The 25,117-nt window shown below is 46.1% G+C and overlaps 1 protein-coding gene across 7 annotated transcripts in view; it reads left to right on the top strand.

Moving 5' to 3' along the window:
- LOC127003311 (ras-specific guanine nucleotide-releasing factor 2-like) overlaps positions 1-25,117 on the top strand; it is a 69,052-nt gene that overhangs the window by 9,410 nt on the left and 34,525 nt on the right. For 3 of the 7 annotated variants that reach the window (XM_050869793.1, XM_050869796.1, XM_050869797.1), the window contains exons 1-6: positions 2,831-4,059; positions 12,405-13,651; positions 16,354-16,482; positions 16,984-17,238; positions 18,124-18,320; positions 20,119-20,348. In XM_050869793.1, the coding sequence (XP_050725750.1) occupies positions 13,493-13,651; positions 16,354-16,482; positions 16,984-17,238; positions 18,124-18,320; positions 20,119-20,348 (970 nt within the window). In that variant the 5' untranslated portion in view covers positions 2,831-4,059; positions 12,405-13,492. Of the gene's footprint in view, positions 1-2,830; positions 4,060-12,404; positions 13,652-16,353; positions 16,483-16,983; positions 17,239-18,123; positions 18,321-20,118; positions 20,349-25,117 lie in introns of those variants that run through there. The other 4 variants (XM_050869799.1, XM_050869800.1, XM_050869794.1 and 1 more) reach the window with 3 other exon arrangements.

Below are 25,117 nucleotides of genomic sequence, written 5' to 3' on the forward strand. Positions count from 1 at the left end.
TGTGTTGGCTGTCAGTCACTAGTGCACCGTCGCTGTTTGTTAAAGGTCCAATACCACTTTTGATCGCCTTTCTGTTGTTTATGTAACTGAAGAAAGATTTCGGGTTATTTTTACAGTTGGCTGCAATATTTTCTTCATATCTACGCTTTGCCTGACCTACTAGTCTTTTTACTCGTCGCCTGGCATAATTATAAAGTCTAATGTTCTCGGGCGTGCTTTGTTCTTTCTTTAACCTGTAAAACAATTTTCTCTCATTGACTGATTGTTTAATTTCGCTATTAAACCACGGTGGGCTTTTATTAGTGTTAATTCGCTTCACGCACAAGGGGACGAATGTGTTCTGCTGAGTGAGTAAGTGATTTTTAAGGCTTAGCCAGGCTTCCTCTACGTTGCCGTCATCTGATAGTTGTATTTCTGTTAGTTTTTGTCGGATTTCTACGAAGTTAGCTCTTTTGAAATTGGGCACCTTTACTTTATTTTCAGTCACTGATGATTGAGCTTTAATGTCGACGCGCACTAATTTATGATCGCAAGAACCGAGATGTTCTCCTACCGTGACACTACTGACAAGGTTATCTTGGGTCGTTATAACAAGGTCGAGTATATTATTTTGTCGAGTTGGCTCAGAAACCATTTGGCTTAGATAATTTTCTTCTAGAAATTCGATCATTCTATGTGACTCGCCTTCTGTACCTGACAGTGTCGCCCAGTCGATATGGGGGAGGTTAAAGTCTCCTAATATCAGTGAGTCGCTGTTATTAAGTGACTGCCTTAAGACGCTGTACATTTCAAGGTCGTCATCGAGTGATTGCCCGGGAGGTCTGTAGGTGACAGATATATTTAAATTGACTTTTGCAATGTTTACTCGCACGCACAAATGTTCAACGTTACTGTTTCCCGGTGTTTTGTCAGTGGGTTGCAAATAGCTTTTGACATAAAGGGCGACGCCACCGCCTCTACGGTTTACACGATCTTTGTTGAAGAGTCTGTAGCCATCTATGTTGTATTCGGAACTTAAATCAATATTTGTGGTGTCGATAAATGTTTCGGTTATAGCAATTATGTCAAAATTTTCTGTTAAAGCAAGACATCTCAGTTCATCAAATTTGTTTCTTAGGGTTCGCGCATTGAAACTAAGGATTTTTAAGTTATCTAGAGGCTTGGTAATAGAGGTGGTGGTACTTGCGGGATCACGGTTACGGGTTTGTTGCGATGCACGGCGTCTATTTTCACGGGCGGGGTGGAGGGACGTGGCCGTGACTCGTTTTTTGCTCGGCAGAGAGAGAGAGAGAGAGAGAGAGAGAGAGAGAGAGAGAGAGAGAGAGAGAGAGAGAGAGAGAGAGAGAGAGAGAGAGCGTGTGTGTGTGTGTGTGTGTGTGTGATTACCCATGGTCTGATGACGGGCTTGACTCGCGTCACCCAGCCAGTACCCTTTCCCGAATGAGCCTGGAGCTCATGTGACTTATCTTTGGGTACGGCTGGAAACTCAACCACGCACACCCGGGAGGCGGAACACAACCCCCGACTGACACCCGCGAAGTACTTATTCACTGCTGGGTGGACAGGGGGCACGGATTAAAGGAGACTGCCCAACCGTTTTCCACACTGCCCGGTAATCGAACCCGGGACCTTTCGGTTGTGAGGCAAGCGTAGTAACCACTGCTCTAAAAGACTGTGTGCGTGTGTGTGTGTGTGTGTGTGTGTGTGTGTGTGTGTGTGTGTGTGTGTGTGTGTGTGTTTTATATATATATATATATATATCTATATATATATATATATATATATATATATATATATATATATATATATATATATATATATATATATATATATATATATATATATATATATATATATATATATATAAAGTGTGCTTAGAGTTTGAGTTTTCCAGCCTTTAATTTGGTACCATTAGCGTGAGGGTCTCGGCGAGGGAGGCTGTTAAGACGTCAGAAGAGTACCGCGCAAGTTAGCAGACTCCTGATCTTGTCCTCCTTTCCTCCCTCTTCCCCTCTCTACCTTCCTCCCTCACCTCTCCCTTCCTCTCAACGACCATCTGGACCACAGGAGGAGGGGTAGAGGAGGAAGAGAAGGAGGAGGAGGAAGAGGAGGAGGAGGAGGAGGAGGAGGAGGGAGTAGAAAATCAATGCCCGGTGCAACAGGTTACATAAGTTGGTGTTCAGCTGCTCTCCCCCGTTGATGTGCCTCTCTATCTCATCCTCCCGCCCTCCTTCTTCCTTCCTTCCTCCTCCCCTCTTCCTCTCTTCCTTCCTTCCTTCCTTCCATCCTTCTTCTTTCCTTCCGTCTTCCTTCCTTCCTTCCTTCCTTCCTTCCTTCTTTCAGCCCTGCCCTCCCTGCCTCCCCTCGTTTCCTTCACTTCGTCCCTCATCTCCGGTTCTTTGCTTACGTGTCTTACTCATTATTATTTTTTCTATTATTATTATTATTATTATTATTATTATTATTATTATTATTATTATTATTATTATTATTATTATATTATTATCATTATGATTATTATTATTATTGCTACTGCTATGCTGCCACCACTACCACTAACACCACCACCACCACAACTATAAGTACTACTACTACTACTACTACTACTCAGTAACAACTGCTACCTATATTACTAACTACTACTTTTTTTCTATAATTGAGTTAATTTTTGGGCTTATGAAAATACTTAGAATAATAGTGGCAGCTGAATATGTGGACACCTGTGTGTGTGTGTGTGTGTGTGTGTGTGTGTGTGTGTGTGTGTGTGTGTGTGTGTGTGTGTGTGAAGCTGTTGTGAGGACGTGGAGGAAAGTTATGGAGGAAAAAATGGGATGTCGATGGAAGAATGGGTGAAAGGAAGGGAAGGTGGAAGAGAGGTGTGGAGGGAGGAGGAAGTGTTGATGAAGGGGTGAGAGGGGCAGAGGGCAGGCCTGCTTGGACGGGAAGGGGGGCGGTATAGAGGTATAGCCGCCGAGCACCTTCCTCGTAGTGAATCTGTTACGATTTTGTGGTAAAAAGTGTTTGAGGTGCAGGAGTAGGGCGGTGCGCCCCCTTCCCTTGTCCCCCCTTCCTCTACCTGTGTGTGTCGCCCTTCTCCCCCTCCCCCTCCCGTCCCCAGCTAGCGTGCCCCCGTTCTGCGGCGAGGGCAGGGCCAGGCCGAGGGGAATGGTGCGGGCCAGGGCCTGTGGCGTGCTTGAGGGTAGCGGCCTGCCCGGCCACGCCCAGCCCCCGGGCCACACCACTTGGGCCACACACCCCGATGGCCGCCGCTGCAGGGCGCCATGCAGGTGTCCTCAGGTGAGGCGGGAGACGCTGCTCACCCAACAAGACGAGGAAAATTTTCCGCGGGGCTCGCGAGGGCAGCGGCCCTGCGCACCGGGGGGTTGCCGGGTGTCAGCGGGGCTTCACCTTGCCCCCGGTGCCCCCTTGCCGCCAGCCTCCACAGTGGGTACATGGCATGCAAGACTGGCGAAATCCCGTTGCAGGGCGAGCCTCGGGGTCAGGGGCACTAAAAAAGGGTGGGTGTGGGGGTGAGGGCAGCGTCGGTGCGCACCTGGCAGGTGGCGGCCCCACCTGTTGATCAGCGCCGCCACAGGTCCCCGCATCGATCCGTCAGTGGCGCCCAGCACCCCTGCGAGGTTGCACGTCGCTCCCGCGCCGCCCGCCGCCGCCGCACACCCGCCGCACCTCCCGTCCGTCCGCAGGGCTCCCCTGGCGCAGCCTGAGTGGCCGCAGGTGCCGCTGCCCCTACCGGAGGGTGGTGGCGCGCCGCCCCCCGACCCTCCCTCGTCCGGGCACGCCTCCCAGCACCGTCACTCCGTCGCCCGCTGCAGCCCGCAGCCCGCAGCCGCTCTCTGCAGCCCACTCTTGGCAGCGCCACCTGCAGCAGCCCTCACCTGCCTTCCCTCACCTGTCATGGAGGTGGCCCGTGGCCCAGCGCAGCCCCGCGGCTGCAGGTCACATGAGGCCGTGTAGGGACGCAGGAGGAGCGGCCGCACCAGCGAGTAACAGGTGTCAGGGCGAGGGCGGCCGGCGAGCCTCGCCTCCGCCGCGCTACAGGTAAACCACTGCAGGCACTCTGACCTGACCCTCCCTGCCCGTGCCCGCCCCTTTGTTCCCTAGTGAAATCGCCCGGCACTCACCATCCACCATGCCACACCATACCACACAACACTACTTACGCCACACCACACCACACCATATCAACACTGCCTACACCTAGCACCACACCATCTCTACCTACACCACACTACACCACCACAACACCACACATCCTATTACCTGCACTAAATCCCCAGAACAGCCATACCACAATCTAATTATCATACCATCATACCCTCTCCACCAGCATCACACCACCGCACCACCACGACACCACACACCACACCAAATCACTGCCAAATAAGCATCACTGCCCCTCCCCCACCACCATCACATACCTGGTCAAATAGTTCGTTGACACACGTACGCACCCAGGAGTCAGTTACCCGCCGAGAAGCTGCTGAGGGGGAGAAAGAAGGGAGGAAGCGGGGGGGGAGGGGGGGGGTCCTTAGCTCCCCTCGATAAACAGGGTAGAAAGTGATCCAGCGTCTGTGTGTGTGTGTGTGTGTGTGTGTGTGTGTGTGTGTCCTTATTTATATTTGCCCAGCCTTTCTTTTAATTTATCAACACTTTACTGCAATCACTTCTTCCTTTAAATCCATTCAAAGCCCCTGTGATTCTGTGCGTGTGTGTGTGTGTGTGTGTGTGTGTGTGTGTGTGTGTGTGTGCAGTGCGTTTCTCTTCCCAGTTTCCTATTGAATGCAACGTCGTTATTAGCAGTCTTCCTGCTTGTGAGTTAAGCCGCGGGAAATAAAAGAAATAGGAGGAAAACGAGAAAGACGAGGAAGAAAATAAACGAAAATGAAGAGAAAGTGAGGGCGAGAGGGGAAGGAAGAGGAGGAGAAGGAGGAGGAGCATGATGATGATGATGATGATGATGATGATGATGATGAGGAGGAGGAGGAGGAGGAGGAGGAGGAAAATATGTAAAGGAAAAAATAATAAGAGAGAGAGAGAGAGAGAGAGAGAGAGAGAGAGAGAGAAGATCAGGAAAATAAAATGGAGGAGAAAAAAAAATAGGGGAGGAGCGAAAGTAATAATAATAATAAAAATAGTAATAATAATAATAATGAGAAGAAGAAGTAGAAGGAGAAGGAGAAGAAAGATAAGCAAAGGAAGACAACATGACGGAAGGAAGAGAGCGGAACGGAAGCCAATCCAAAAAAGAAGGAAGAGAAGAAGGAAAGAACACAAATAAACCATCAACTTTATGCGTAAAAATGGTTAATTCCGGGAGGAGGAGGAGGAGGAGGGGGGGGGGAGGAAGAAGAAGAGAAAAAAAAGAAAGGGATAGGTATGAAGATAAAGGGAAGAAAAGGGAGAAAAAAGAACAAATATAGGAACATCAAGAACAGGAAGAATAGGAGAGGAAAAAGGAATAAACTGAATACAGAAGAAAGTAGAATGAGGAGGAGGAGGAGGAGGAGGAGGAAGGCGAAAAGAGGAAAAGGATGAAATAAAAGGGGAAAAGGAGGAGTAGGCAGAGGAGGAAGAAAGGAAAATAGGAAGCAATGTTCTTAGTCGTATGAATTTTGCAGCGAAGTCGATTTGGCGTCGGAAGAGGTTTGGCTTAATTATAATGACTCTGTGTGTGTGTGTGTGTGTGTGTGTGTGTGTGTGTGTGTGTGTGTGTGTGTGTGTGTGTGTTAATGTAATCGCTTCTTAATGCGTCTTCTAATGGCCGGCTAAGTGTATGGAGACGCGACTAACTTCCTGACTGCTTACTTAAGTGCATGGCTGACTGGTTGAGTGGTTAGTGGGGGTTAACGAACTGGGTAATGGTAATGGTGATGTCTTTGCGGGTGATTGGGTGGTTGATAGTGACTCAGTAGTTGATAGTTGATTGGATAGTATGGGTGGGTTAGTGGTGGATGGCAGGTGGCTGAGTAAAAATGGTTGATGTAGGCTGGTTAATGGTAGACGTGGATGGCTCTATGGGTGACTGGGTGAGTGTGTAGGTAATTGAGTAGGTGTGGTGGATGGCAGGTGGCTGAGTAAAAATGGTTGATGTAGGCTGGTTAATGGTAGACGTGGATGGCTCTATGGGTGACTGGGTGAGTGTGTAGGTAGTTGAGTGGGTTACTGGTGGATGGCAGGTATTTGGGTGAATGGTGGTTGATGTGGGCTGGTTAATGGTCACGTGGATGTCTTTATGGGTGACTGGGTGAGTGTGTAGGTAGTTGAGTGGGTTACTGGTGGATGGCAGGTATTTGGGTGAATGGTGGTTGATGTGGGCTGGTTAATGGTCACGTGGATGTCTTTATGGGTGACTGGATGAGTGTGTGGGTAGTTTAGTGGATTAGTGGATAGGTGACGGATGGTTGGGTGTATGGTTGATGTGTTACACTGTTGTTTTGTGTTTGGTGGTGTGGATGTGTGGTTAAACGAATGAAGGTATGGATAGGTGGATGCATGAGTGGATGAGTGGATGAGTTTGTGGTTGCTGTGAAAGTGTTAAGCTGCGTAGCGCACACACACACACACACACACACACACACACACACACACACACACACACACACACTAAACACTTTGAAATCAATGCATATAAAAATTGAGAATGATAATAATAATAATAATAATAATAATAATAATAATAATAATAATAATAATAATAATAATAACAACTGTTGCTTGATTTTTAAACGTACAAATTGAACTTTATTTACTTTATTTTATTTCTTTGATTCATTAAAAAAAAACATGCAAATTTAGTTATTATTATTACCTATCATCATCTTTTTTTACTATCATTATCATCATTGTCATTAGTGTCATTACTGTTAGTCTGATTATTGTGTATTTTGCGTGTTTTGTTATTGCTGTTTTTTATTGTTTTCTTTTTTTCCTTTTTTCATTCTGTGGTGGAGGTGGTGGTGGTGGTGGTGGTGGTGATCTATTCTGGTCCGATACTTCCACCTCCAACACGTACTCTCACAATGCCTCTTTAACTTCAAGTGTATAGAGGCAGACCGCACCCCTTCCTCCTCCTCCTCCGCCTCCCATACACGGCTCATACCTGCTTCTTCCTGCACGACACACCTTGATTAAGTCTTACACCTGGAAACATACATACTTACGTGCATTCTGAGATGGATGGATAAATAGATAGATAGATAGATAAATGGGAAGATAGGTAGGTAGGTTGGTAGACATATAGATAGATAGATAGATAAATGGGAAGATAGGTAGGTAGTTTGGTAGATAGATAGATAGATAGATAAATAGACAGATAGGTTGAGAGATAAAGATAGATAAAAACATGATATACCTACACACATAATTATATTCATACATAAATATTGCACACACACACACACACACACACACACACACACACACACACACACACACACACACACACACACACACACACACACACACACACACACACACACACACAATTCCTCCTCACTTCTTTCTTCTATGTGTAACTCCCAAGGACATAAACCAATCTCCCCTACACACACACACACACACACACACACACACACACACACACACACACACACACACACACACACGTGACAGCCCTGCACCTTAAGCCTAGCACTGTTGCCAACACAGGGAGGGAACAAGGCGACCTCTCTCTCCTTTACCCTTTCTTCCTCTTGCTCCGTATTTTGAGAGAGAGAGAGAGAGAGAGAGTAAAGGAGTGTATGCCTCTATCCTTTCCTCTATTTGGCCTCTTCTCCTCCTCCTCTTCCTCCTTCTCCTCCTCCTCCTCCTCCTCCTCCTCTTGGTCCTGCTCCTCCTCCTCCTCCTCCTCCTCCCCCTGCAAGGCCTCTTTCCCCTCCGTCCTCTCTCCAAGGCTTCCTCCCTCCTTACCTTCCCTTTCTTCGCAGCTTTGCTCTCTCTCTCTCTCTCTCTCTCTCTCAGCCTCTTCTTTCTCCTTTCTCCACTCAGCCTTCCTCTCCTCTCAACCTCCTTTCTCTTCCCTCACTCTCTCCTCTCGTTCCTGCCTTTCTTTTCCTTCCTTTCTTTTCCTTTCCTTTCCTTCCTTTCTTTTCACTATTTTTTTCATGTTGTTTAGTTTTCTTTCTTTTCCTTCTATTCTTTACCATTCTGTTCCTTACGATTCCTTTTTTTTCCTTTCCTTTCCTTTCCTTTCCTTTCCTTTCCTTTCCTCTCCTCTCCATTTTCCCCTAATCATTCTTTCTCGTATTCTCTGGTTTCCTTTCTTTTTCCCTTTTTTTTCCTTTCCTTTCCTTTCCTTCCTTTCTTTTCCTTTGCTACCTTTCTTTCCTTTCAGTCTTTTCCTTCCATTTCCTTTCCTTCCTTTTCTTTCCTATACTTTCCTCTTTCTTTGCTTCCCTTTTTTGTTTTCCTTTCCTTCCCTTCCTTTTCCTTTCCTTCCCTTCCTTTTCTTTCGCTTTCTTTCCCTTCCTTTTCCTTTCCTTTCCTTCCCTTCCCTTCTCTTCCTTTCCTTTCCTTTCCTTTCCTTTCCTTCCTTTCCTTTCCTTTTCTTCCTTTCCTTTACTTAACTTTCGTTCCCTTCCCTTCCATTTCATTTTTTCTACCCCTTTCTTTCCTTTCTTTTTCTACCCTGTTCTTCCTTTTCCTTTCCTCTCCCTTCCTATCCTTTCCTCTATTTTCTTTTCCTCTCCCTTCCTTTTCTTTCCTTTCCTTACTTCCTTCCTTCCCTTCCCTTCCCTTCCCTTACTATTTGTCCTTTCCTTTGCCTTACTCTCCTTTCCTTTCCTTCCCTTCCTTTCCTTTTCCTTTTTTTTCCTTTCTTTCCCTCTCCTGTTCTTTTTTTCCTTTCCTTTCCTTCCTCTCTTTTCCTTTGCTTTCTTTCCTTTCTTTGCTTTCCTTCCGTTTCCTTTCCTTTCCTTCCCTTTCCATTCATTTCCTTCCTTTTCCTTTCCTTTCCTTCCTTCTCCTTTCCCTCCCTTCCTTTCCTTTTCTTCCCTTCCCTTCCCTTTCCTTCCCTTCCTTTTCCCTTTCATTCCCTTTTTTCCTTTCCTTTTGATTTCCTTCCCTTCTCTTAATTTTCCTTTCCTTCCCTTTACTTTCCCTTTTTACCCTTCCCCTTTCTCTCCTTTCCTTTTCATTCCCTAAATTTGCTGTGCTTTCCTCAGCCTCCTCTTTCCTTTCTCTTCATTTCCCTTACTCTTTCCGTTCCCTTTCTTTCCTTATTTTACTTTTTATATGCTAACTGTCCTTCTCTGCTTTTTTCTCCCCTATTCTTCTCTTTCATTTCCTTTCCATTCCTTTCCATATCTCTTCTTTTTCCCTACGTAATCTTTCTTCTTCCTATTCTTTGTTTTCCTTTCTCTCTTTTCCTTTCTTTTACCATTCTGTTCCTTACAATTATTTTCCTTTCCTTTCCTTTTTGTCCCATTCCATCTCCTTCTCTCCTTTCCCTTTCCTTTCCTCGGCTTTCCTTTTCTTATTCTTTCCTTTCCTTACTGTTCATTTTTCCCTTCCTTTCCTTTCCTTTCCTTACCTCTGTTTCCTATTCCTTTCCTTTCTTCTTTTTTTCCTCTTCTACTTTATTATTCTTATTTAGTTTGGGAAAAAAGTGACAGAAGAAAAAGGGAATAGTGACGACGCTGGATTAGAAGTGGATGTTGAGGTGTGTTAGAGAGAGAGAGAGAGAGAGAGAGAGAGAGAGAGAGAGAGAGAGAGAGAGAGAGAGAGAGAGAGAGAGATGGGGGCAAGGGTGACACCAATCTTGCTTATCTTTAAGGGATAGAACAGGAAGGTTTTCTCTCCCTCCCTCCCTCTCTTCCTCCCTTCCTTCCTTCCTTCTTTCCTTCCTTCCTTCCTTCCTTCCTTCCTTCCTTCCTGCTTACCTTCCTTCCTGCTTTCCTTCCATCCTTCCTTCCTGCTTACCATCCGTCCTTCCTTCCTTTCTTTATTCTTTCAGTCATCCCTTCCTCATTTCCTCCCTTCATTCCTTCCTACCTTCCTTCCTTTCTTCCTTCCTTCCTTCCTTCCTTCCTTCCATCATCCTCCCCACACACACACACAAGTAAGGTGTAATATAGAGGTATGTAGGTCACTAGGTTTCACAGGTAGTAGGGAAAGAGACAGGTACGCACAACGAGAGGGAAAGGAAGGCAGGTATGGGGAGGGAGGGAGGGAGGGAGGGAGGTATGGAAGGAAACTAGGGCGATAGGTAAGTAGGTAGGGAGAGAGAGAGAGAGAGAGAGAGAGAGAGAGAGAGAGAGAGAGAGAGAGAGAGAGGGAGAAAGGTAGGGAGGGAATGAGGGAGAGAAAGAGGGGATCAGTAGGAGAGAGAGAGAGAGAGAGAGAGAGAGAGAGAGAAGAGCAAGTTGAGTAGAAGAGAGATAGAGAGTACGAACAGCAGAGAGAGCTTGCCATGGTGCTATTCTCTCTCTCTCTCTCTCAGTCAAGGCAAAAGCTACGAACCGCCCGCGTATTGATCTGGTCTCCTACCACCCTGCTACGCACACACACACACACACACACACACACACACACACACACACACACACACACACACACACACACACGTATATCACTACTACAAACTACTGCCATAAATACTACTACTACTACTACTACTACAACTACTACTACTACTACTACTACTACTATTACTACTACTATTACTACTACTATTACTACTACTACTACTACTACTACTGCTACTACTACTTCTACTAGCCCAAGAAAATCATTAGTCTGAGTAGTGGTAATATAGGAACACACACACACACTACATAAGTCTCTCTCTCTCTCTCTCTCTCTCTCTCTCTCTCTCTCTCTCTCTCTCTCTCTCTCTCTCTCTCTCTCTCTCTCTCTCTCTCTCTCTCTCTCTCTCTCTCTCTCTCTCTCTCTCTCTCTCTCTCTCTCTCTCTCTCTCTCTCTCTCTCTCTCTCTCTCTCTCTCTCTCATTTGTATTTATCTATCTATTTATCTATCTCTCTACTTATGCATGCCTGTTTCTATCTATCTATCCATCTATTTATCAATTTACCTGTTCACTCGTATATCCCTTCACCTGTCCATGTCTATATATCTACACAGGTACGATCATTTACTCAGGATAGGACTCGTTAACATTCCATTTTTCTCAGGAGTGTAAATTGTTCCCTGCGTACCATCTCTCAACCTGTCTCCATCTGTTGGCCTCCTAAACTATCTTTCTGTATCTATGCATCTTCGTCCCTCTCCGTTTACTCGCTCAGCTGTTTAGGTATCTCTCTGCCTGCCTGTCTGTTTTACGTGCCCGTTTATTTGTCCAAGGCGATGTTTGTCACTCCTGTGTTTTTATGTGTGTGTGTGTGTTTTATTGAGTGGGAATCATGACTATTGCTTTTCTTCCTTCCTCAAAGACATATGTGTTTGTGTGTGTGTGTGTGTTATGGTGAGTTGGTGCGGGCGTAACCTTGCCTGCTGTGTACATATGCGGGCCATCCACACACACACACACACATACACACACACACACACACACACACGCTGCAGGAGGTCAGGGTTCCCACACTTGCGCCATAACCTTCACGCCGAGCCTCTACACCGACACTAATGACGGACATATATAGTTCTTCGGGGACGTCTATATATTTCCTTCCGTCAGGGCTCAGGATGCAGGGCTGTGGCGTTGCGGGTTTGGGGGGAGGGCAAGCCGAGAGAGGGAAGTGGGAAAGTGAGGGAGTGAGAGCGTTGGGGAGGTAAGCCGCCGGTGGGGGAAGGGGGGGAGTGTGTTAAGGGTCGGAGCAAGGCCGAGACGAATACGAAACGATGTGGTAATAGTGTCGGCCTGAAATTACGGCTTACAATCGTCTCTGGCAACATTGTCCAGCTCAAGAATTTACACTTTAAAGTTGAGGGTGTTGGGTGGAGGCAGCGGCGGGGCGGCATCCTGCTTGTGGTCAATAATTTATGGAATGTACTGATCCACACACCCGCTGGAAGCATGCCCGGCCAGCCTCCCTCCTGCTGTGGCCACGGCCTGCGCTGCCGCGGCCGCTGCTGTGCCCGGAGCTGCGCACGGACGCACGCGCGTACACACGCATGTGCGCACACACGCACGCACCCGCACTGTCTCTCTCTCTCTCTCTCTCTCTCTCTCTCTCTCTCTCTCTCTCTCTCTCTCTCTCTCTCTCTCTCTCTCTCTCTCTCTCTCTCTCTCACACACACAGACACACACACACACACACGCACACTGTAGGATATTCTATGCCCTTTATGTGTATAATATGTTGGTGTGTTCATTAACCATATTCTGCCTTGAGGTGTGTGTGTATGTGTGTGTGTGTGTGTGTGTGTGTGTGTGTGTGTGTGTGTGTGTGTACGGGGCGTGTGAGTAACAGCTGTGTCCCTTGCAGCAGTGTGGCCGCAGTGGGTGTGTCCCGGCGGCCCCTCGCAGCGTGGTGTCCCTCAGGTGGCGTGGCGTGTCGGCCTCTGCCTCGGCGCCCTCTGGCCGTCCCTCCGTAGCTGAGTTCTCCGCAGCGCCTTGCTGACCGCCCGTGACTGCTGGCCCGCCTAGTCACCGCACCGTCAGCCTCAAGGAGAGCCGCAGCCCGTGGCCGCGACGGGAGGACTGCCGCCGCCCCCGGGTTTGTGATACACGGCTCGGCAGGCCACTTCAGGTGCTCCCCGGCCCGCGCCCGCTCGCTGCCGTACACCCAGTTTTTGTAGTGGTTTTGTATTGTGTCGTCTTAGAGGAGTGACTGTGTTAGTGTACCGGTGCGGACAGCTTCCCCAGGCCCCGCCGAGGCTGTGTAGAATGCTGAGTGCTGCATGACCCCGGCGCAGGCACTCTACAACTGCCGGACAACAAGAATACTCAGCCAGCGTCTGCGCACCAGCATGAACGTATCCGACCTCTCGCACCCCTTCAGCATTCTCATCACGTGTGTCGTAGCTGCTCCTTGCCGGGCCGTCGTACTGGTCGCCCAGTAACTCCGTTCTGGCGCTCTTTTCGTGCCTCAGCGTCCACTACCCTTGAGCCACGCCGAGAAGCAAGACACACGCGGACACGCACAGACACAAGCGCACACCTCAAAAGACACCCCCGACGCCAGCCAACACGACAGAGGTGTTTCTCCGGGCCCTCACGCTGAAGCGAGGCGAGGTGGCGAACTCCCAGGACACCAACACCGAGGTGATGAAGTCAGGGAAGCGGCCGACCATGTGACATAAGGCCTACACGCTGCTGTGGACGTCCCGGCGCCCCCACAACCCCCCCACCCCTTCCACCACCACCACCACCACAGCCACCACCAACACCACCACCACCACCGTCACCACCATCACCACCTCCTCCTCCACCTCCTCCGCGGGCGCCTTTGGGAGACGTGCCAGTAAAGCAGCGTCAGGAGGGGGCCGCAGTGCCTCCATCTGCAGTAGTAGTACAGCCGCAGGGACCCACGCCGCCACCACCACCGCCACGACCATTTCCAACACGGTCAAGATGCTGAGTCCCAAAATGCAGCGCACCATCAGGATCAACGAGAACCAGGTGCTGATGCTGGCGGAAAAGGCGAGACACGACCACAACTACTCCGGCTACCTGTACAAGCGATCCTCAGACTCTAACAAGTGGCAGCTCAGGTGGTTCACGCTCTACCAGGTGAGTGTGTGTGTGTGTGTGTTATTTTCGTGGTGTTAATGTTGATTTTAGCATTAGGATTTTTTCTCTCATTTTGGAATCATGAAAAAGCAGCGGCTAATTTTGTTATATGTACTACTACTACTACTACTACTACTACTACTACTGTTACTACTACTACTTCTACTACAGCTACTACTGCTACAGCTACTACTACTACTACTACTACTACTACTACAGCTACTACTACTACAGCTACTACTACCACTACTACTACTACTACTGCTATTATAATAACAAAAACTACTGCTGTTGCTCGTAGTGATTATTAAAAGACGTAGATATAATTATAAGATAAAGAATAACAATAATAAGAGGAATAATTAGTAAAGTCAATCCCCTTCGTTGACTCTAAGACCAGTTGTAAATGAAACGTGAGTCGTAGTTACCGTAGACTTTTCCCTCCTGACCGGCGCGGAGTGTAAACAATGGTGGGTCATTTCCCTTCTCCTCTCTGTTTACCTATCTGTTTACCGACCCGCCAATCTGTTTACCTCCCTCTCCATCTGTTTGTCTACCTAGCACCCATTTATCAGTCTATCAATCGGTGTCAGTAATTGTATCTGTCTCAGTTTGTTTGCCAGTGTTCTGTTTTTTTTCTTTCCTTTCTTCTTTTATTTTTTCCTTAGTTTTTTCTTCTATTTTCCTTCTTTCCTCCTCTCTTTATTCCTTTACTCCTTTAATTAGTTACTTTGTTTCTTCATGTTTTCCTTCTTTCTTTTTCTGTCACATTTTTTTCGTTTATTTCATTATTTCTTTCTGCTCATGCCTCCTTATTTTCTTTCTTTTTCTCTCTTATTTTCTTTCTTTTATCATTTCTTTCTTTCTTGCGCCTTTCTTTCTTTTCTTACCTCCCTCTATATGTCCTTTTCATTTTTCCTTAATTTTCTTTCGTTCGTTATTTATTATTTCTTTATTCTCTGCTTTAATTTCTTATTATTCCTCTCCCTTTCTTTTTTCTTTCTATCCCATATGATATTTTTCTCTTATCTGTCTGTCTTTTCCTTTTGTTCCTTTCGTCCTTTTTAATTTTCCCTCTCGTTCGTTTATGTTTTATTTCTTTCGTTCCTTCATTATTTCTTTTTTTGCTTTATTTTCTCTTTTTATTTGATATTTTTCTCTCCCTCTCTTTCCCTCTCATTTTTTTTCTTTCTCATTGAGTCGGAGAGAACGGATGTCACCTGCTACCGTTAATAAAACTGACGATGATAACCTTGAGACAATGAAACTAATGAACCAATTGTATAGACGATATTTTTTGTTCTAATTAACGTATTTATTGACCTGTCGAATTTGTAAGAAGGGTAGGTGAAACTAATATATTAATTACGCGCACAAAGTTTATTTAAAGATTCTTATGCATTTTTCATATGTTTTTTCTCAGATTTTCGATTTTTTTTTTTTTTGTTAACGATTTTGTGCTACATTGATGCCTCTTTTTTTTTTCTTCTTCTTCTTCTTCTTCTTTTTCTTCTTCTTCTTTTTCTTCTTCGTCGTCGTTGTCTTCGTTTTCGTCTTTTTCCTATCGTTTCCTTCATATTTTTCATCTTTTTTTCTTCTTCTTCTTCTTCTTCTTCTTCTTCTTCTCCTTCTTCTTCTTCTTTTTCTTCTTCTTCTTTTTCTTCCTCTTCTTCTTACTCTTCAACTTCTTCCTTAATAATAATAATAATAATAATAATAATAATAATAATAATAATAATAATAATAATAATAGTAATAATAATAATAGTAATAATAATAATAATAATAATGATGATGAAGGGTGAAGTCAGTCCCTGCTATTGACTCTTGAACAGTTGTAAATGAAACGTGAGTCACAACATCCGTAGATTTCTTCGGTCTTTCTTTCTTCCCTTTTTTATTTTTACTTTCTTTCTCTTTCTTCCATTCTTCCTTTCTTTTCTTTGTCTTTCTTTCTTTTTTCTTTCTTTACTATTTTTGTTTATTTATTCCTTTATCTTTTTTTTTCTTTCCTTCATTCTTTTCTGATTTTCATTTGTTTTCATTCCTCTCTAACTGAATGCGACCACCTCTAGAATACTTCAACTATCATATTTATAGGAACACTTTTATAGCGGACCTTTTTTTTCTATCTTCTTTTGTATGTTGGCCTTGAGCTGCCTCCTCTACTCTACAAAGAAAAATGTAACAGCAAATTAATATCTACATTGAACGCAATAAGCAAAAGAAACTGCGCGAAAGTAGACATGTTTTATATGGGAAACTTAAACATGTCAGGGGAAGCTTGTTTCTAGTATTATTGATTGATATGTTTTGCTGGTTTTTATTTCTCTGGCTTGATTTGTTTTTCTTTCTTCCTCTCTCTCTGTCTATATTTTCTCTCCATCTGTCTATCTGAATCTATCTGCCTGTCTGTATCTGTCCAGCCATCTATCTGTTATGTTTGTATGAGTATCCATCCATCCATCCATCTCTCTCTCTCTCTCTCTCTCTCTCTCTCTCTCTCTCTCTCTCTCTCTCTCTCTCTCTCTCTCTCTCTCTCTCTCTCTCTCTCTCTCTCTCTCTCTCTCTCTCTCTCTCTCTCTCTCTCTCTCTCTCTCTCTCTCTCTCTCTCTGCCTTCAACATTTTTCCCCCTTCTCCAACGTAACTTCATCCTCCCAGTACCCACTCACTCCCTCCCCTCTGCCCTTGTCGCCCCCAGAACCTCCTCTTCTACTCGGAGGGGGAGGCGAGCGTGAAGCCCTCGGGAGTCATCATGCTGGAAGGGTGTTACTGCGAGCGCCTCATCACCACCAACACCAACACCAAGAACAAGGACACGGACAAACAGGTAAGACTCCTCGACTTACCCTGCGGTACTCCATCGTTACTCTTTATATTTTTTTCGTTCCACTATATCTCTTTCATCTTTCTATCTTCTATCTATCTGTATCTATCTATCTATCTATTTAAATATCTCTGTTATTTCTTTTCCTTTCCCTCCATACCTCATATCATACCTCTTTCTTTCTTTCACATTTATATCTCTCATTTTCCGTCATTTTTATCCCTCTTCTTCTCTGCCCCCTTGCCATCCCATCATCAGTTATTCACAACCTCTATTTTCCTTTCCTCTATCTATCTTTTTATCTATCTATCTATATACATTACTTTTTTGCTTTCTCTCCATATCATATCTCTCCCTTTCCTTCACATCTTTCTCTCCATTTCCTTCATTTTTATCCCTCTTCTTTACCCTCTTGCCATGGCACCATCAATTCACAACCTCCATCTTCCTTTCCCCCATCACACAACCCATTCACCCATCCATCCTCCTCATTCTTTTCGTCAGTTCTGCTTCGCCATCACGTACCGTCGAGAGAACCAGCGGCAGTATGACCTGAAGGCGGAGACGGAGGGGGAGTGTAAGGCGTGGATAGACATGATCCGGATGGCCTCCTTCAACAAGCTCCTACTGCAGAAGGAGGAGCTGGAGCAGAAGCACCTCCACCTCCTGCAGATCGTGGAGAGCGAGAAAACGGCCAAGTGGCAGTACACGCAGCAGTGCGAAGAACTCACCTCGGAGATCAAGAAGCTACGCGCCGAGGTAAGCCAACTGGACACACGTTTCCCCTCTTCACGCACTTACAAACACATGGACCCCAATTCTTACGTCTGTGTATACGTGTTAAGTAGCAGTGTAGCAGAGTAGATGTAGAAATGTTGGCAATGTAGAGGGTTCGACTCGATCAAAAACCTCGCGCTAAGATAGGCCAACTGGACACACGCTTTCCCATCTTCACGTATTTAAATACACAAAGACCCCGATTCACGCGTCTTTATATACGTGCTTAGTATAGGTAACAGTGCAAAGAGCTAGCCTTGGATATATATAAAAAAAAGCTACGCGCTGAAGTAACCCAACGGGACACAAGTTTTCCCTTATACAAGCACTTACAAACACACAGACCTCCATCCTTACGTCTTTGCATGCTAGTTTGTTATACATATCAGTGCAGAGAGGGCTGTGGTAATCCAACAAGATACGCTTATACAAGTTTCCTTATCTATAGTTGTACTTGGGATGGAGGGGGCGAGATTAGATTGCAGTGTTAAATGTGAACAGTTTTGTAAGACGCTGCTGATCAAGAAAGCCAAACCACACCCTGCCCTATTCAGTTCAGTAGAGGGTCAGGGAGATAATCTTTGCAACGGCCTCCCCTTCGTGTTTTGTTCTCTTGTTTATTATTAAGTTTTTATGTTGTTTGGGACTTCTCTCTCATTTTCAGAAACAAGTATAAGACGTGCTTCACATTCCCTTTGGCTTTATGTCGTTCAGAGAGTCATTCCGCTGTTCAGTTCTCTTTGTGTAGTTGTTGGAATAGAGATCGACCTTTCCCTCTTCATCTATCACTCTTCCATCATCCATACATCACACCTATATTCTCCTACCTTCTCCTTACCCTACTTTTCCTCTTCTCCCCTCTCTTAGCTGTGTACACTGAAGAAGGAGTGGCGGGTGGTGCCCCCAAGGAGACTAGAGGACCTGCCGGAGGACTCGGAGGAGATCAAGAAAATCAAGAAGGTTCAGAGCTTCTTCCGTGGGTGGTTGTGTCGCCGGCGGTGGAAACAGATCGTGGAGGAGTACATCCGATCCCCCCACGCGGAGAGTATGAGGAAGAGGAACAGGTAAGGGAAGGAGGAGGAGGAGAAGGCGAGGACGAGGATAAGGAGAACGAGAACGAGGGCAAAGACATGGAGGAGGAGGAGGACTAAGAGAGAGACAAGAAGGAGGAAAAGGGAAGGAAATGAATAGGACGAGGACAAGAAGGAGGAGGAAATGGAGAACGAGAACGAGGGGAAAGACATGGAGGAGGAGGAGAAGGAGGAGGAATAGGAGGACTAAGAAAGAGACAAAAAGGAGGAAAAGGGAAGAGAACGAATAGGACGAGGAAAAGAAGGAGGAGGAAAAGGAGAACGGGGACGAAGATAAAAACATGGAGAAGGAGAAGGAAGACTAGGAGAGAGAGAGAGAGACGAAGAGGAGGAAAAAGGAAGAAAACGATTAAGACGAATACAATGAGGAAGAGGAAGAGGAAGAGGAGGAGGAGGTGGCAGTGATGATGTTGGAATGACAGGAAAGAAAACGAGATAGGAGGAAAAGGAAGAGGAGAAGGAGGAGGAGGAGGAGGAGGAGGAGGAGAGAGAGAGAGAGAGAGAGAGAGAGAGAGAGAGAGAGAGAGAGAGAGAGAGAGAGAGAGAGAGAGAGAGAGAATAAAAACGACCTCATGTGGTAGTTGCTCATTAAGTTTATTCTCCGTCCATCTTCCGTGTTCGTGCAGGTTAATTGAACTCACAGGTAGGCTTTTATTGGTCTAACTTACCTGTTGAATAATGCATGACGATTCTGTTGTTTATTTATATTCTCTATTCTTTTTTTTTTACACGAGAGTACTTTCACTTTTTTATTTATTTCGTGCTTACTCGAATGTTAAAAGCACGGGCTGTTTCTTTTTCCTTTTAGATAGTGTTTTATTCTAATGGATTCTCGTTAGTCTCTCTCTCTCTCTCTCTCTCTCTCTCTCTCTCTCTCTCTCTCTCTCTCTCTCTCTCTCTCTCTCTCTCTCTCTCTCTCTCTCTCTCTCTCTCTCTCTCTCTCTCTCTCTCTCTCTCTCTCTCTCTCTCTCTCTCTCTCAGTACTGTAGGGATTTCCATAAATTCGTTAAAAAAAAAGAGAAATGGGGAGGGAGAGTGTCAGTTTGCATGCGGTGTGTGTGTGTGTGTGTGTGTGTGTGTGTGTGTGTGTGTGTGTGTGTGTTTGTCAACCAACCTTCCGTCTTATTTGCATTTTTTACATATGTTCAGAAAATCGTTTAATTGTTACCTTTATGGAGAGTATGAGTGTGCGCATTTGGTGATGTCATGTTTAGTGGAGTGGGAAGATTAAGGAAGAAGACGAGGGTGTCTGAGGGTGAGAGAAATGACTGGAGGCTAGCATGGGGATGAATATGAAGGACAGGGGTGACTGTGGCGAGGGTGGGACGTGAAGGGCAGAGGGGACATAGGAATGAGGGGGCGTAGATGAGAGACTGGGAGGAAGAAGAGTAAATGGAGTGTATTATCAGGGTGTGTTGGTGTGTCTGTGCTAGGGATGAGACCGGAAAAGTATAGGAGATGCGAATGAGAGAGGAAACATGAAAGCTATAAGATGTAGGAGTGAAGGGTGATACGTGTATGGCTTGAAGGGAAGATATATATGGGGGGTTGGGATACAGAAGGCAGGGGTGGTGGACAGGAGTGAGGTTTGAGTTTGCTAGGGGAACAAAAGGTGAAACGTTTTGGAGGGAAGTGCAATGAGAGCAAGAGGAATGATCTTTAAAGGCTTGATAGGTGCATAGGAAAGGCAGTGATGTCGGAGGCAGGCGTGACGGGACAGGGGGGTGGCCATAGTTGTGGGAGTAGTCGTACTAACGGTGTGGTTCCCCAGCCTGGTGTTCCGCATGGTGGAAGCTGAGGAGGAGTACGTGGAGCAACTCAATCTGCTCGTCTCCTGCTTCTTGAGGCCCTTCAAGATGGCGGCGTCGAGCAAGAAGCCACCCAGCTCCCACGAGGACGTGAACAGCATCTTCCTCAACTCGGAGACGCTGCTCTTCCTGCACCAGATCTTCCTGAAGGGTCTCTCCGCCAGGATGGAGAGCTGGCCCACGCTGGTGCTGGGTGAGTGCCAGGGGGAGGAGGGTGCCGCCAACACCCCCGCCACACCAGGCCCCGCGGCACTGCCTTACGTCTCGGTCACTCACTTGTCCTGCTTCACGATGACAGCTAAGTCGCGGTTGTTTTTGCCGTCTATACCTGCGCCTGTCCTTCACTAGCCGTGTACCTGGAACTTGCTGTCACCCGCTGTTGTCACTGTTTGCCTTGTGTGTTTTAGTGACACGCAGGGCTTCTCGCGACACTCGATGGCCCCACGAGTGCCCAGCAGAGGCCTTGAGCGTGCGGGTAAGAGTGAGGGTCGCGCCTCCACTCCCACGGCAGCGCCTGCTTCGAGGGGCGCGCCGCCGCCACGCCACTCCGGGGGTTGTCTTGCAGGACCGTGACCAGGCGGCGGGGGTGTTGTGGCGGTGCCCGACGTGAGGGTGACGGGGAGGGACTATTGGGTGTTGGTGTCAGCTCCACGGTGTGCTTTATGCAACTTTCTCACGGCAGTTCAAGCATCACCGAGAGCAGCGGCCGGTACCGCCGCCGCCACCAGCGTGCCTGGCGGTCACTGGGTGTCGGGGAGCCTGAAGGCATTGTCTTGAGGCTGACGACAAGCTGGTGAGGGCGGCGGCTCCGTGCCTTAGGGGTCAGTACTAGGACAGTCAGCCATTAGTAGTGGGGGAGGAGAGCACCCCGCATTCCGGTGTGCTGTGCGCCAGATGGTTCACCAGGATATTCTCAGCGTAGAAATTATACTTTGGTGTTGGGCAGTTCCTTCCGAGCATGCGCGTCGGTGTTGCCTCGCGGGGAGCGCTGCCCGCCGCCCCGCACCTGTTGCACCTGCACGTGAGCACCCTGCCGGCCCGCCGCGCGCCGGGCCGCACCCTGCATGGCCTCAGCATTCGGTGTTGACCTGTTGTTTCTCTCTTGATTTACACGCCAACCTGCACAAAAATATATATCTTATTTACATTACCAACTATTTTACTGGATATGTTGACATTTCAGTAAAAGTCAAAGACTCCCTGACCTCGCGCACTCCGCCGCTACGAGGGGAACACAAAACTCTAAGGTTACCTTCAGCCGAGTTTCATTTACCGCCCATCGAATAGTACATAAATGCTCTGACCAGCTCCTGTCATTGCGGGCCTCACGGTTACTCAGACGTGTGCACTCTGTCTGTGGAAGGCGTTCACTGGTGTTGTGTTTCTTATAGCAGCACTGTGCACGGGGTCAGGTGGAGTCGGACTATCATTGGTCGGGTGCCAAGAAGCCATTGTTGAGTTATTATGGGTAAGTTTTGTTTGAGTCGCGTGAAGCTGCCCGAGCGGCACTCTGCTGCTAGGGGTAAGGGTCGGGCGGCGGCGAACGACCCTCACCGCCCGAGCCCCACACACCCTGGGGACCTGCTGGCTGCTGTCCCGGGCCGGAGCTACTTAGACACTAGTAAACTAAACATTATAATATTAATGCAATGCTTAGCAAGCCAAGTAATAGTGAGACCAAAAACATTGTTATATCTAAGCACAGCAGAGTGCTGCTGGCATGTTCTCGTGGAGGCGTGTGTGGCCTGGCCCTGGCTGGGGCTCCCCTCACAGACTAGCGGGTCCAGCCCCGCGGGGCCTGGCCATCCTCCCCTCTGCCCAAAGTTTGCTTAGTATCACGTGCGCACGCCAGGGACGGGGAATAATTCGCCATATCCGGGACCAGCCAAGCCTTACCACACCTCCCCGAATCGTCCCCTCCCTTCCCTAGTCCATCTATTCAACGTTCTCTCTCGCTCCCTCTATTCTTGCTCTCTCCCATTTCATCTTCCTAAATAAATTCCATCCGTCCTCCCATTCCGCACATATTTCCATCTTCCGTTCCATATCTTCTCTCCTTTGATTCCTTCGTTCCAAGCCTCTCTTCTGACTTGCTTCCCTCCCTTCCCCGCCCCGTGGTTCAAGGCCGCACCCCGCTCCCTGGCTGCCGCATGGAAGTGTTGGTCCCGTAGCGTGGCGGCGCGGGTCCAGCCACACACCGTCACTCTGGGAACCACCGCGGGCAGAACGTCAACCCTAAATATCTTCACTAACGGCACGTCGCTGCCTTATAGTATACAACTTTTTATCACTGTGTTGCTCGGCAGGTTATATTTGATTGCAAAAAAAAAAAAATAACCTCAGATAACGTTAACGGTGCCTCGCTTCCATGACTTTTCCGTATACGGCTATGAGTGATCAAATGAGCAGCTAACGTTTTTTTTATTTTATTTTTTTATTTTTTAGTAAATGTGCAAAATTCGTGAACCCTAAATAACGTTGAGGATGGTGTTGCTATCGTAACATCACTTTAACTTTATTTAAGCTGTGCGACTTAAATGGGTATATTTAATAACTTATTTTTGTGTTACAATCGTTGCAGCTCAAAAAGTTTTATTTATCCATCTTGTCTTTGCTAAATTGCGCTGAATTATTGTTGCATATTGTTTCTCATTTTCATTAATTCGTGTTATATTTAATTAGACATGCCGAACCTTTCTTGCTGTTCCTAAAAAAAAAAGTGCTATTGATGTGCAAATATTACTTTGCTTTTACTAAGCTGTGTCGAACAGTAAGAAGACAAACTGATGTATCATCAGACAGACAAACTCCATTCACTTGTTTATAACTCAGAGTAGCCTATATTTTCTTTTCACCGCACGTTTTCTTTTCACTTCGTATCAGCAAAACGTCTTAAACAGAATACATTGTGACATAAAGATGCATGCAGTAAAAAAAAGCACCTCAAATTCTAACTGGCTGACGACCATACCGTAAACAGCACCATAAGACAGTGCTATCAGAACCACTGTCAACGTCGGTACACCAAACAACATAAACATCATCAAAACCAACGTGAAGGTACGTAAGAGCAGCACAGTACATGCCACTACGAAGCACCGCCTGAAACAGCTTCATCGATAAACACTGCAGCAAACATCAAAATGAATCAAGAAGAATGTTACTGTAACCATTTTTAGCATTCCATACAAGCACACAGAAAGCGCCACAGTGAAGCATCAATATACAAAAGCTTCATGAGTAAACGTCACAAACATCGGCGTGAGAATCAAAGGTAACATTATTGGAACCGTTTCAAGCAGCACCATTATAAAACATTCCGATCGGCACCACTAGAAACATCGCTCACATCAACATGGGCAAGATTCCACTAGAACGCACAGCAAAGGAAAAAAAAAGTATAGGAATAGAATAAATAACCGATTAATCAAATGAATAAACAGATAAACAAATCCCCGAGGTGGTTCCCTAAGGAATGTAGCTTGTCATACCCTTTTTTTTTTCCTCTATTTTTCTCTTGCTTTTACCAACTTTCTGGAACCCGCGCCGCCCGAACTAGAGACACGTGACTTAGCGGTAGTAGTGGTAGTAGAGCTAGTGGTAAGTGGTAGTGGGTAGTGGTAAGTGGTAGTGGTATCTGGTGGTGAGTGGCTTTGACAGTAGATCCGTGTGTATTTGCAACATCTGGACATTTCTCGGTGGCCATTTCCCCCCCCACCCCCCGCTTCGTCCCGCCCCCGCCCCGTGTCCGCCCCGCTCCGTTGGCTACGTCTCACGGTCTGTACACTCCGCCCCGCCCCGCCCCGCCCCGCCTAGCCTGTCCTGTACTCCCAAAACTGACTTCAACCTCCTCCTCCCCCGCCTCGACGTTCCTCCCCGTTTTGCTCCTGGTATGGTCCGTCTCCTCCCTCCGTTTTCTTTCGCTTTCTCTTTCGTTTTCCTTGTTTAGTTTTCTCTCTCGTTCAATCTTTCTTTCTTTCCATGTTTCTTTCTTTTTCTCTCTTTCGTTCGTTCTTTTGTTTTGTTTTCTCTCGTTCACTTTCTTTCTTATCATGTTTTTTTTTAATCTTTCTTTTTCTATCTTCTATCTATATTCTATCTTTTGTTTTCTTTCGTTTTCCTCGTTTAGTTTTCTCTCGTTCAATTTTTCTTTCTTTCTTTCCATGTTTCTTTCATTCTTTCTTTTTCTCTCTTTCGTTCGTTCTTTTGTTTTGTTTTCTCTCGTTCACTTTCTTTCTTATCATGTTTTTTTTAATCTTTCTTTTTCAATCTTCTATCTATATTATATCTTCTTTTGTTTTCTCTCTTTCGTACTCTCTTTGTTTCCCTTTCTCTCATTTTTTTCTCTTTCTTCATTTCTTTTGGGGTTTCTTTCATTCTCTCTTCCTATATCTTTGCTTTATTTGTCTTTCTTTTTTTTGTTTTGTGTTTTCTTTTTCGTTTTTTTTTTCATCCTTTCGTTTTCTCATCCTTTCGTTGTTGCTGTCGTTTTCCCCGTCTGTTTGACTGTGTGCACACCTGTCGTTTCGTTTTTGTCTGTTTGTTTTGACGTTTTGTGTGTCTGTTTGTCTGTCTGTATGTGTCAGTCTGAATGGCTCTGTCTGAATGTCTGCTTGGTTTCTATTTCTGATGTCTTTTTTTTTGTAATACTGTGGCTTTTCACTGTCTTATGCTTTCCGTTCACTGTATTTTTCTATTTTCTTTCCCTGCTTTTTTCTGTTTCCTTTCCCTGCTTTTTTGTGCTTTATCCATACTGTTGTTTTTTTTCACTGTTTTTCCCTTGTTTCTTTTTTGTTTTTGTTTTATCTCGTTTCCTTTTCTGGTTTATCTATTTTATCTCGGTCTCTCGGTCTCTCTATCTATCTATCAACGGAGCTGCCATCAAATAACTTATAATAACAGTCAAATGAGTACCACACTATAACCTCGATAATCCTAGTCTTCTTCCTAAGCATCAGACGA

The sequence above is a fragment of the Eriocheir sinensis genome, chromosome 25 (assembly GCF_024679095.1).
Source record: "Eriocheir sinensis breed Jianghai 21 chromosome 25, ASM2467909v1, whole genome shotgun sequence".
NCBI classification, from domain to species: Eukaryota; Metazoa; Arthropoda; class Malacostraca; order Decapoda; family Varunidae; genus Eriocheir; species Eriocheir sinensis.